General features: G+C 44.5%; 1 protein-coding gene across 2 annotated transcripts in view; it reads left to right on the top strand.

Moving 5' to 3' along the window:
- KLF7 (KLF transcription factor 7) overlaps window positions 1-13,335 on the top strand; it is a 66,175-nt gene that overhangs the window by 42,887 nt on the left and 9,953 nt on the right. Inside the window, exon 4 of one of the 2 annotated variants that reach the window (XM_054209200.1) lies at window positions 8,106-8,229. The exons of the other annotated variant lie outside the window; for it this stretch is intronic. Within the exon in view, the coding sequence (XP_054065175.1) occupies window positions 8,106-8,229 (124 nt within the window). The remainder of the gene's footprint in view (window positions 1-8,105; window positions 8,230-13,335) is intronic. 2 annotated transcript variants of the gene reach the window in all.

The following is a 13,335-nucleotide window of genomic DNA, read 5'->3' as shown; positions in this document are numbered from 1 at the left end:
TTGAAGTTTGTAGAAAGACTGATTGGACATTGGGTCTGGTTCTTAACCTCCTTTCCCCCATCTCTAATATAGACATAATCAGAGCCATCTCTCTGTAAGGGCACTGCTGACCTTTTTGTATGAAAGGAGCTGTGCATTGTTCATGGAAATGTATTGCTTTTACACTTGATCATCCCTGCCCATCTAAAAATAGGTACAACCTTCTCACATTGTGTATTTCACAATCCTGTCACATTCCTCTTCTGCCCTGTACTGTCTCCTGCCAGCTTTTCTCTTGTGCTTTGTCACCCTTTCAAAGCCTTTTCCATCTTTCCAGCAGGTGGCAAAACTGTGAATAAAATGCCTTTTTTATTTTTCCTTTTTTCTCTTTTGGGTAGAAAGCATTGGTGAGCCACTTACGCACCGACCACTGCCCCGCCCCCCCCCATTCCTTTGTAATAATAAAAATAATAATTAGGCTTTCCATTCTCCAACAAAAATCAATTAGGAGTATATTGAGGAATGAAAGGCTCAGAAAAGTATCTGAAATTGATTTTTGTAATTAGTTTTACTGGTTGATGGGTTGCACGCACATATGCTTAGATGTTCGCATTGATCTCCAGAGGATGTGTGTATTAAATAGCCTGCTCTTCCTTTTTGCTGAAGAAATGAACTTATTAATCTTAGAAAGAGGGTGATGTGGTTGTGTGCTGAACTGCAGCTGCTCACTAGCTTTTCTGTAACCTCACCAGCACAGCAGCTGCCTGAGCCATGTGATGATAACTTGCTGCATCTAGTGTGAAAGTGGGGGTATTTAACAAGCAGCAGGTCTTGGGCTACTCCTCTTCTGTGTCTCGTATTTGACAAAGTGTGCGTATGTAATGAGGGTGGACAGGCATGGGTGTTAAGGAGACCTGTCTGGTTAGATTCCATTTTTTCAGGAGTCCTTAAAACTGAATGTCCTTCAGCTTCTATTAAATATAACATAGCTCTTTCCGTAAGAAGAGTGACCAGTAACGTTTTCTGTTGTGCCATGTGCTGTGTGCTGATGTTCAGCTAATTAGAAGAATTATGGCTCGGCTTCATTGGTATGCCATGTATGTAGCTTGTAAAGCTCTCAGGGACCCTTGGAGATGAAGAGTGCTACATAAATATAAAATATTGTTAATGTGATGTTCCACATTAGGCATCCCATTGTGCTGTGGCAGACTTTCGTAATAAAATGCAAAGCAAATACAATTGCCTGCCTAGTGTTTCTGTGCAAAGCAATCTGGGGGGCCGCTTCTCACCAAAAACCGCACTGGCTTCTGGCATTTCTGAGTGACTTGTGTCTGCACTGACGACACCCCTGTGGGCAACAGCCTCTGAAAGATGCCTTGGGTCATCCCGCAGTGACACCACTGCTCGCTGCAATGCCATGGTCCCAGTCACTAGCCCGGGAACAGCAAAAAGTCCCAAAAGGATTTTTCAGAAAGGGTGGCAAGCAAAATTAGTAAAACACTCTCTTAAAAGCCAGTGGGACTACTTGATTCTTCACACATTTCTTTGTGTGGCTCAGGCCCCCAGAGCTTTCTTATAGGAGAAACCCAGGCGAGAAATCTTGCATTTAATTCCTTTTTCAGTTGTAATTTGCAGTTTGTCTGGTTCTCCAGGAGCACCAGTCTTGGAGCAAGCATACTTAAAGCTGTCTTTCAATACATATTTTTAGACATTGAAGCTTTTAGAACTAGTTTCATTTTGAATAGTTTTTAAATCACAGATTTTAAAAAGGAAGGAAATGTTTTGTGTTTCTTTCATAGAACTTTTTTTTGGATCCTGAAACTGTATGTAAATAATTCATGGTGGATTAGAACACATGGTGATTTTTCAGGGGATGTTTCTGTTGTTTTCTTAAAGACACATTTGCTTGCTAGTTTTGTGTAGTTATGTAACATGATATTAAGGAGCTCTTAAAATATAGTACAACAAATGTCTTATTTGAGTGACCTTCAAAATGTGCATACAGACAGGTTTGGGGTTTTTTTCCCTCGGTTTCTTTGAGCATTTTCGTCTAAATCGCTCATACTGACAAAAGGAGTCCCATGACTGTACCACATTTTAGCACAGAGAGATACCAGCAAGGATTTTGACTGTGATTCTCCTCTTTCTAGGGTTGCTCTGTCTTACTGAAGTTTATTAGAGGACTGGAGTCTTAAACGACTTGATTGTTTTACTAAGTGTACTGTAATCAACATATGTTTGTGCTGTGGTGTTTAAGGTGGGGTGCAGGGGAGGGATAAGGAAATAGATACAGATGGATAATCATAATATCTTTGTTTACTTTTAATTCTGTAAAGATACAGAGTGAAACTCAAGCCTTAGTGGGCATTTTTCCAATGACTTTGATGGAGCCAGGATTTCACCCCACAGCGTTGCCAACTTGTGCGATCTTATCATGCACAGCGTTTTCTTCTTAAAGTCCCTGCTTTTGAAATCCAAGGAGTAGAGAGCAAACTCCTTTCCCTGTATTTCATAATCAATGTTTCCAGCCTGCAGGGCTGCAAAGAGAAGTTTAAAATCATGACCCTAGGTTACCTACAAAGCAGAAGGCAAATGATCTCTAAATATTGTTGTTTTCTTCTTTAAAATCTCATTATTTCTGTGGGAGACTGGACTCATGACTTTTTAACCCTTGGGGGTGGCAATAAATAATGCAATATAAGATGTATAATATTCCCAGTGTCCGCTGTGTGCTGTAGTTCTGTGATCATGACAGTGTCCTCAGATGATCTCAGTTATGTACCTCTGCATCCTGGAACCTGATGTTTCTACTAATCACTCTGTTGAAACAGGCACTATGACATGTTTGTAGTGAAGCTTCTTTACTCCCCATACAAAAGAAGTATCCTTGGGACCTTGAGGGTGCCTGTGGGATGTAGGTGGCAAGGACAGGGGGTGTCTGGATTTTGAGAAGAGACAACATCCCCACTGCTGTGTTTTGTGAGGGAATATTTATTGTGAAGGCTTGTATAGGGTTTGCAATCTAAGTATGCATTGGAGAGACCTGACATTCTCTGTTTTGTGCCTGGAGAGCAAAGACAGAGCTGCCTGCAGCTGAGCTGCTTGCCTAGCCCCCTGTACCATCAAAGGAGAGAAATTCACTTCCAGTTGAAGTCTGACTGGGGTCCGATGTGTCACACTCTGCACTTGCCTTTGCCTCTCTATTAGCTTGATAAAGAGCCATAGGTGGCTATTCCAGACAGTGGCTTTCGAGTTGCATGAGATGAAGCCCACCAAGACGGCCCAAGGCTGGAAAATGGAGGGAGACGTCCCAAAGCCCAATGTGGTGAGACACCGCCGTCACAGAACCAGGCAAGCTCTATCAATCATGTTTTGCTGAGAACCTGGTATGTGTTTACCGTGGTAGTGTTGCTGGGATTGTGTGCTTGGCTCTTCCATATTTTCAAATGATAAATTTTTGGCATTCAAGAGAAAGCTATACCAATAATTTGTTTATTTTTATAACTACGTGCCTAATATTTAGAGTCTTGTATTTGTCTTAGTCACCGAAAGAATAGCGACCTGATTTTAGGACTGCCAAAGTCTGATGGATTTTTATTATGACTTATAAATTCTAGCTTCATTATTGCATGTTTCCCATAAATTTGCAAAGGTTTGTGTCCCCCAGTTACCAGATTGGACCAGGCTAGATGAAATAAAGAGGATGGAGGGCCAGACTGTACTGAAGTGTGCTTGGGAGGTACTTTTAGGTTGTGTGAGGTGCCATAAACAGAAGTGGAACAGAGAGCCTATTCCCCAAGCATCCCAGTCTCAGGGTATGAAAATACGCTCCAGGAAGATGAAAAGATTAAAATGGGCTATGGACTGCAGGACAGAGCCACAGTGAAGAGAGGCTGCTTCACAGAAGTACGCAGTCACGGTGGACTGAAACCCTAAAGCATATCTGAAGGGCTAATAGCGTTTCTGTACCACTAACTTTTCTGATGATAAGGTCCTTCTAGATCAGTAGGTTTCAGCACTTGCAGGCGTGCGCAGGCTGCTTCTCGGGGATCCTCAGCAGGCAGCTAAGGATGTGTCTGTGTGAGTGTTCTCTGGTGATCCAGAGTCCCCTTTTGAGGTGGGTCTTCTGGTTGCCCCCGTTCACTGTGCTTTGGTTCAGCCTGGCTGGAGCGCACACATGGTTTTGGATGGCCTGTCCCGGGAGGTGCTCTGCAAGTGCACAGCTGGCACACTTCACCTACGGATGGGTTCAGGCCACAGGACCAGGCTGTGGCTAGCCAGAAATAACACCCTTCAAATGCACGCGGTGATGATATTGGGTCCTGCATACCCACTGTTTCACAAATCAGCTTGCCTTCACTGCTCTGCAGTCCTCTCTGATGCACATGCTGCCCAAGGAAAGGAGTGTGGTTAGTAAGCTTGAAATCACTAGGTAGCAGTCTCCACCTTCCAGGGAAAAAATTAGAAAAAGCTGAAAGCCACTGTTTTGGGTCAGTTCTAGAAGATTTTCCATAAGTAAATGGTACATTGTTTTAGCACTAGTGCTCATCTCAGAAAATTGCGTAATTCATTGCTTGGATGTATGTCTGCATTGCTGGCTGCCTGCCCTTCCAGGTGCATTTGTGGATGTGTGAAAGCTGAACATACCACACGGTGTGGAGCACGTTCTGAACTGAAACAGCTGAGTATTTAACAGCTGCATATCTGGGTATCGGCTTCTTTTCGGATGGGCATTGGCTCCTCTCTTGAGTGCATTTGTATAAATGTGGGTTTATGGATTTGTTTAAGCACTGCACAGATCCTTGTGTTGAATAAAGGTGACTTAAGGAGTAGAGCTTCCTTCCTTGGGAGTGGTTCACAGGCACGAGTTTTAAGTGTGGTTATTAATTTTGAGGAATTAGAGCCTGAAAAAAGTCAGTGTGGCAGAGCTCTGTGATGTTCTTACTTTTAATTGGATTTTGAAGCTCATAATTAATTTGTTAAAAAGGGGGAGATCCTGGCCCTGTAGAAATGAGTGGGAGTTTTGCCATTGCCTTCAGCAGAGGAGGATTTCACCATCTATCTTTTTATTCTCACTAATCCTCTGCAACAACAGAAGAGCAGCCTGGCACGTGGAAAGAATCCTTCCCATTTCTTCTCCCTGCCATTGCCAGTAGTGAGGTAGGAGGACCGTCTCCCCTTCTCCATGCCCGTGCTTCCTACATATGTGCACCTCGGCAAGATAAGCTTCCATTTCATCTTCGGGTAAGGTGAAAGCAGCCATTAAAGAAGCAGTTTGTTCTTAGTCTTCACGTGCAGAGATACGGAGGTCTCTCTCCTCCTGCCCTCTCATGTTTTTGAGTAGCTGCAGGAGGGCAGGAAGTCTGACCTCTTTGAGGTCTCTGGGTCAAGGAGCCATCTGACATGGCTTTAAAGGTCATTGTGCTCCTTTGCATTTATCTTGTGCCATGCGGAGCACTGTATGCCAGCGTGCTGTCTGGAGCACAAAGAGGTACTGTCTGACATTTTGTGGAACAGGTCTTGGGTTACAGAGGAAAAGCATCTGAAAACCAAACTCAGCTCAGGGCTGTGCAAGGCCAGACCAGGAACATTTGAGAGAGGAGCCCCTGCAGCAAGTAACGGAGATATGTGGCATCCCATGGCTTTACCAGTAATCATGCTTGGCATTTCTGCCTCTCATAACCTATATATAGCACTATACATTTTCAAAGCTCTTGACAAATGTTAACAAACCAAACTCAGCTTCAGTCCTAATAGCCCTTGTTTCACAGAAAGCCCAGGATGTTTTTCTTTCACCCTTCTGCTCCGTAGGCGACTGTATCCTTCAAACGGGCTGTACCTGCCAGATTTAGCTGAGCAGAAGACTGTCAGTCTTCTGCATTTGCTTTGCAGTGTGTGTAGCAAACGTACACTGCAAGGCAGTTTGTCTGCCTTGCTGTCTCCACTCTAAGGTAGGCACTAGAGAGCGTCAGAGAACTGAGGAAGCTGAATTATCATCGACGCTTGTTTACTGACAGCTTTTAAAAATAACGCACGAACTGTTCAGACAAAACCGGTCTGCCACCATAGACATGACCAGGGCTGGGGAAATCCCTTTTCTCTGAGAGGGGAGAGCAGATGCAGTATGCCAGGTAGGATGTCAAGGGCTGGGAGGGGGAGAGCACTGCAGCAACTGCAACTCCAGCATCTAGAGTCAGCACTGGTGGTGGTGCTTGAATTACAGTTGAGTAACCGGCACAGAAACAGGACACCAGCACTTGGCTCACTAACAAGAAGTTTCTTGCTTTTTTCTTTTCCCCCTGAAAAAATCCTATTAAAAGAAAAAAAGAACAAAAGGCAAGTCTGCAGAGATGACCAGGCAGACACAATCTGAGTGGGGTGGTGTTATTGTTGGCTCAGTCCATTGCCCTGTTGGGCATTTTCCTGTGGTGTACTGTGGCATACAACAGAGACATCCAGGCTGCCCTTTCTGCATTCAGGGACAGAGGGACAAATGGGTATTTTGGCGAGGTCTTGCCAGCTGCTGCCCCCTCTTCATTGCTTCACCCCAATGAATCCTTTAATCGTGCTACTGAGCCAAAGAAACTTTTCGGAGGCCAATAAAATGGTTCGACTACAGTTAACGTCTCAGCCCACTTTGCTGTTCTCTCTGGGGTGGATGACCACCATGCAGCAGAGCTGCCTGCGCAATAAGAAGTACACAGGAACTCACTCATGAAAGAACAAGTGTTCTCTGTATTTCAATGCAATTCTCTTGCCCTCTTCACTTTTCTTGCTCTTGTGGCCTCTCCAGTTTGTCACCTTGAAATACATAGGTCTCCCATAATCACATCTCACTCCTTTACTTGCTGAATAGAAATGCTAAATATAGAAATCTGCGTCTCTGCACTGAGAAATTTCTCTGCTGTGGCCAAGTGATTGTTTCACGTGACTGGCATAGAGAGGTCATACAGCCTGAAATTTCTCTTTGGTCAGTGGTAGGATTTTTAAGATCATCTTCTTAGCAATTTTATGAAAAAATAAATAAGTAATAATCCCTTCTCTGTTTATAATTCCCAGTTTAGAAGCTCGGTAGTGAAAGTGATTTCTTGTCTGTGTTTTATCTTAACTCCCTCCTCTTCTAATGCATCCATACAGTGCTAACTGCGTGGGGAATAGTGACATGCTGTTTATATTGGAGGAGATGCACTGGAGCATTTGTTCTGGGGGAGATGGTAAATTTGCATGCACTTGAATACACGTGCACTGCATAAGTAAAGGGGAGGCATGAGACCTTGGAGTTCTCCATCAGAATGTGTTAATGGCCCCACGGATGTTGCACCGTGGCAGACTTTGATCCACAGAAACTGGTTTGCATTAGAAGATAGGTAAATGTGAACACAGCAGACTAGAATCTTTCCTGTCTTATCAGTGCACTGTTTCACTGCCTTCAGTGGTATGGTTAATATTTTGGGGCAGAATAAGAGCTGATAAAGGTGTAGTGCAAAAAGCCTGAAGGACCAGCTGATTTAAAGAAGACAACATTTCACGTCTCACGCTCACTGTCCTGATGCATAATTTCTTGAACCAAGAAACAAGGAATAGTTTTTCTTGTGAGAAGCAACTAAAGAATGTGCAGTCCTACAGGGAACAGATGTGAGTCTGGCCATGTGAGGGGTAAATGGCAGCCGGGATAAAGCATGCGATGCAGTGGTGGTGGTCACTCTGGACTGATGCACACCTGCAGTGTGTTAAAGTGTTTGTACAGCCACTCACAGCTACCGCAGTAATTCTTCTGGCAAGAGCAGAGTGAGCTGAAAAGCTGCCTGAAAATCAGGCTCCAGACACACAGCAGGACAGGCATTTGGGGATGTTCTGAGGGCTTCTTTGAAGAGTAGTTGATTGGTTTAGTTAGAAATGGGAAATAAGGTTGTGCAAGAATTTTAGCAGTAAAATTTGGGCTGGATCCATCCTCAGTACAATGCATCATAAGCCTTAAATTGTCTCCATGCCACACTGGCCGTGAATTGTGTGAAGGGCTAACCGGCGCGAGTGGGACAGAGGTGAGGTGGGAGGACACAGGGCTTGCAAGTTGAGTGCTCAGTAATCCTGCTGCCACGCTGACTGTTCTCTCCTCCCCTCTGCAGGTGAGAAGCCTTACAAGTGCTCGTGGGAAGGGTGCGAGTGGCGTTTTGCACGGAGTGACGAGCTCACGAGGCATTACAGAAAGCACACGGGTGCAAAGCCCTTTAAATGCAACCATTGTGACAGGTAATGCAGCCTCCTAACACGGTGTTCAAGCAACATGTGGACTTTGAAAGTGGCATGGGGCCGCCAGCTCCCTGAGACAAGAGACCTGGCTCCCAGCAGAGGGGCCTCTTCTGGCCTCCTCTCCCACTGCCTCAATCCCCAAGCCAAAGACAGACCCTCCACTCCGCCCCTGTCCTCTCTGCCTCAGTGACCAGGCAGGCTGGCAGAGGGGGAATACTTCCTAACAGCCTAAGCTGTTTCCATGCCACAGCACAGGGAAAAATATGGGACCAGATGTAGGTCTGACTGAAAGCTGCCATGTCTGCTGTAGGCACAGAATTTGGTCCATAGAGCAGCTGTTCTTAATACTCCCGAAGCAGAGAACTCCGGAGGGCCCTAGACCACTTCACTGATGAACCTCTCAACAAAGCATCTCCAGAGCTTTCCATCTCCTAGTTCTATGAGCCTAGTGCCCTCACAGAGGCAGAGCTCCCTCTATGTGCGCTGCTTCAGGGACTACCCCAGGCACCACCGCTGGCTCCCCCTATTTCAGCAGGGTGGTTAGCAGAAGCTGATGTGCCCCACAAATACATGGGTATATGACTGGGGGGATGGGGAGTGTGTGTGGCTGTTGTGCCACAAATCTATAGGAAATGTCTAGGAGAAAAGCACTTAATTTCTGTATGGTCATTGTCTTCTCTCAACCACTGAGTCCAGGGCTCCATTCTTCCCCAGATGAAACGGGGAGAGTCAATGGAAGACAGCAAAGGACTTGATTTTCAAAAGCACAGGAGTGATTTAGGCACATCTGACAATACAAGTTCATGGGGTTGTTTTGTGTAGCATCAGTGATCTCTGCACATTCCTGCTAATTAGTGAATCTTTTCCTACAGTTTTAAATCTCACCCTTGACATCTATTTGGTGTGGGAAATACTCTGCACTTTCATTCTGTGTGGGCCCCAGATTTAAAAGCCTGACAGATGCCCAGAGCCTGGGTTCCTGAAGAGCCGGTCATGCAGCAGTCCTCCTCTGGGCACTCAGAAATGAGGGGCCAGTTTTGCCTGGTGAGCTGAGCACCCAGCAGCTCCCAGTGAGAGCCGTGGTTGCTGCCGTTCTCTGCTGATTCCTTTTTGCAGTCCTCACTGTTTTAGCTGCTTGAATGAATGATGAACTTGTCTGAAAAATCTGGTCATCCTTGCTTGGTGCTAGGCAATTTTGAAAGCTGGGTTCTTTGAATTTAGAAACAAAACCAAAAGAAAATCCTCCTCCCCATCCCCAGTCCCAACTGATAGGAAATTAGGGTGGAGCAAAAGCAATTACCCCTGTAATGACTCTTGACAGCACTGACAGGATCGAACAATAAGCACTTCTCCCCCTCGCACCCCCCCAGCTGGAGATTGGCAGTGCCCTGGGTGAAACCTGGATCCACTATTGAGTAATCAAATAATGTGCTTGCATCTGAACATGTTATCCAGCTAATCCTATTTATATGTATTTTTAAAAGAGGCTTAAGAAAATTACCCATCTTTTTAATGCAGCAGTAAGGTTCTCTGCTCTGATAAGGAAACGTTTTGTAATACAATAAAGGCTCTAGGAAGCCTCTGGGTACACCAGACCAGCAGAGAACATGCGTGGAGAGAGGATGTGTGGGACATAAACAAGGGACCCCATCCTTTTATGGGAAGGAAATTCGATCATTTTCACATCCTGCCGTTCCAAGAGCTTCATCTTCTTGAGTGCTCTTCTCCCCTTGTCTCCCCTCTTTCCGTCCCCTTCCCCCACAGAGGGCTTCCTCTTGGATTATCTTTTGTTTTATCCCTGGATTATCTTTTGTTTGCTCAGAATGAGGGACAGGATAAGCTAAGTAGGGACCTCTGGAGTTCTGCTTTTGTATAAGCACCTCTGTGAAGGCGAACGGTTATGTTCCCTGTTTTAAATGTAAGGCATTGCCTTTCTCTTTTCTTGCCTCTGAAGAACAAACTAACCATCCTGGCCTCACAAACACATGCGCACACACATACACACAAAGCCCCAGGGTTTCTGTGTCAGGACAGACAATATTTTTAGCAGACATCTAAAGAAATACAGTCAGTATTTTGAACTTCTCAGTCTCTTTCAGCCCTTTGTTAAGTATTCATTCTTCTCCCTCTACATATTATCCCTTATTACCTAGGTTTTTTCTTTGGCAGCCAACTCAAGTCACTGAAGTTGAGCGATATACTCCTGCAATCATCTAATGCATTTTCTGCTCTTCAGCTGAATCTGTAGATGAAGGAAAAATATTTATAAGGAGGATTCTTCTGAGGACTGTGCACTGTTGAACTCCATGCACGTACCATCTGTGTGTGGTGGTAGGAAACAGATACGTCTTTAGTCTTCCAGTCACTTGTTGCAAGCTCGTAGAGTGATGGTGCCTGTTCTTCTTTTGGCCCACTCTGCCATACCACTATTTTTCCTTCTTTTCTCATTCGCAGATCTCTCTACTGCCATCTATTGCAGATGTCACCTCAAGCAAGCACTAAAGCACATGCCTAAATCTGTCCTTAGCTATTTAGGCAGATTTTTAATGTTAAAAATGCTCCTTCCTGAGCCCAGGTTCCCAGCTGGGGAACAGTTTCTCCATATTTGAGCTGCTACTCTTTATTGCATCCACCATTACTGTCAGAAGTTTTGGTCACTCACTCAAGACATCCTGGCTGCTATACTTTAAGGAGCATTTTGGAGCTACTTTAACAACAGTGACACAGCACAAAATGTATGTCTGCTGCTGTTCAGAGGTGGGGGCCGTACCTTGGCAATCAGAGTATGAAAGCGGTGATTCAAATAGCAAAGAAGGGGAATGTTGTGCATACAGCCTGGCTGCAATTCTCTTTCCAGGCTGTTTTCAGATGTGTTTGTGTCTGTGACCTCCTGGCAGACGTCAAAGGGGTGTTAATGTTCTCTGTGTACAGGTCAATTTTAAAACAAAAGAGATAAGAAGGCGTGATTCTCTTCTCCTGCTGTCCCAGCCCTATCCCAATACCATGCAGCCCACAGATCACATTGCTACTTATAGCTGGCAAACTACCACTGGTTTGAGTGGCACCATATGTACTGCAAATGGTGTGTGGTTTGGTGGCAGCAGGGGAGAAAGGAGAATCAGCTAAAGCGGTGAGGAAAGCAGTGTACAAGTCCCTGGTGCCTTCCAGACACCAGGGCTATGCTGGTTATTAGCATTCCCCAGGAATTATGCTCTTCAGAAACACAGGCTAAGGTTATGTTCTTCAGACAGTGCAAGCCCTCAGCACTCCAAGGGGAAGAGGATGACAGGGTAGTGGTGCTCGCTTGTTCTGCGTAAATATGTGTTTAGGAGATAGCAGCTTAGTGCCAGACTATTGGAGTATATATTCCTTTGTGTGTGTGTGTGTGCGCGCACGCATGTGGTTTCCTTTTTGACAGCAAGCTAAGAACACACTTAGCTGGAATGAACACATCCCACAGTGGAGAATCTACAGCTGTTAAGAAAGATGGCTGAGCAATATATTCTGTTCTCATCATAGTTACCTTCCCTTTTTCTCCTGCAGAGGCTTCAGTGCCGAGCGGTGCTGTGTTGCTAAGGAGATAGAGCAAAAAGAGAAAGTAAAGAATCATGTTTGGGAGGAGGGAATTTATGCATCACGCATCACTGTATGACTTTCAGAATTAGAGTATCTTACTCTGGCATAAACTGTCCTTTCTAGGAAGAGCTAGACTGGGAGAGGGATGACGGGGAGGACTGTGATGGACTCACCTACAATGTGCAGAGCTGGTCTGGAACTGGAAGAGGTGTCAAGCCAGAGGAGTGGAGCAAGGTCTTGTCTCATGGGCAGGACTAGAGACCAGCAAGCTGCTGTTTGTTCCTTAATTTGTGAATAAAGGAGTTTTCCTTGACAGTTTATCCTGTGGAGCTTTTTCCACTGTTGCCTCTAGTTCCAGAAGGAAAAAAAATGCGTCCACTATCAATAGCTTTTTTTGTCAGTGTGATTTAGCTGCAGAATTTTATAGGGACTGTTTTACTGTTGAAAATAAATGTCTGCATCCACCAGTCTTACCAAGAGATAGAACTAACCAAATTAGTCAGCAGAAGAATGTGAAGAATTAGTATTGTACCATTTTCTTAGCTATAAATTAGCAATTATGGTAGCATTTTCTTAGCTATAAAAATATTCTAGGGCTGAAAAATATACTAGATGCTAATACTGTGGTTATTGATGTGAAACAATGTATTGAATCCATATTTTTAACAGATCTTGCTGTGCTGTGACTCAGCATACTTTTTGCTGGGTTGCATCTCTAATAGAGACAATCGGAGAGGAAAAGCCGTGCTTGGGTGGTGGTCTTATGATTAGTCCTAGACTGAAGTGCCAGCTGGTGCATGTCTTTTTGGCAGCCACTCAAGCTGTTGTTTTGTTTTGGCAGCCCTTGTAGCCAGAGCATGCTGCTTTCTCAGTTTAGACTGACGAGAGAGATGTTGGTCCAAGGGTGTATTTTGGCACCCTAGGGCTAGAAAATTCTAGTTGTGCTGAGCCTGCTGTGTTGAAAGCCAAGCGTCCATTGTCAGATTCGCGTCTGTCTCACTGTGCTTCATGTAGGAGGTTGGAGGAATGCAGCCTCCATCCTATTTTGAAGTCTTTCTTCTTAATTTTTGCCACTCTGAAGGTATTAACCCCCTTGAAAGCTGCTACAAATCAGTAGAGAACAGCTGACTTGATCAGAGCTATGCTTATCCACAGAAGATGAGTATCTAACTTTTCTTGCGAAAGTCGTCTTCTTATGAAATTTCTTTGCCTTAAAAATGCACCTCTCGATCGCTCACCTCTGCATGTAGATGCAGATAGATCGCTTATGCAGGAGAATACTGCCAGCGGGACAGAAAAGATCCCCTAACTATTTAAAATATCTTAATTTTTATAGTTCGTCTCTTTCTCAGCCTTTCTCTGCTTAGGGTGTTTGTCCTCTGGCAGTTTGCCTTTAGATTGAGTGTTCTTTTTTTTATCTTTGGTTTTTGGCTTTTTTTACGAAGTAGTTCAATTCATTTCTTTCTGAAAAATATGAAATACTCAACTACTGCTTTTTTGGAAATACATTCATTGCCCATGTATGAGCTA

Source organism: Rissa tridactyla, chromosome 7 (assembly GCF_028500815.1).
Source record: "Rissa tridactyla isolate bRisTri1 chromosome 7, bRisTri1.patW.cur.20221130, whole genome shotgun sequence".
Classification (NCBI taxonomy): domain Eukaryota; kingdom Metazoa; phylum Chordata; class Aves; order Charadriiformes; family Laridae; genus Rissa; species Rissa tridactyla.
Note: the sequence above shows the minus strand (reverse complement) of the source record. Positions and strands in the feature narration are given on the sequence as shown.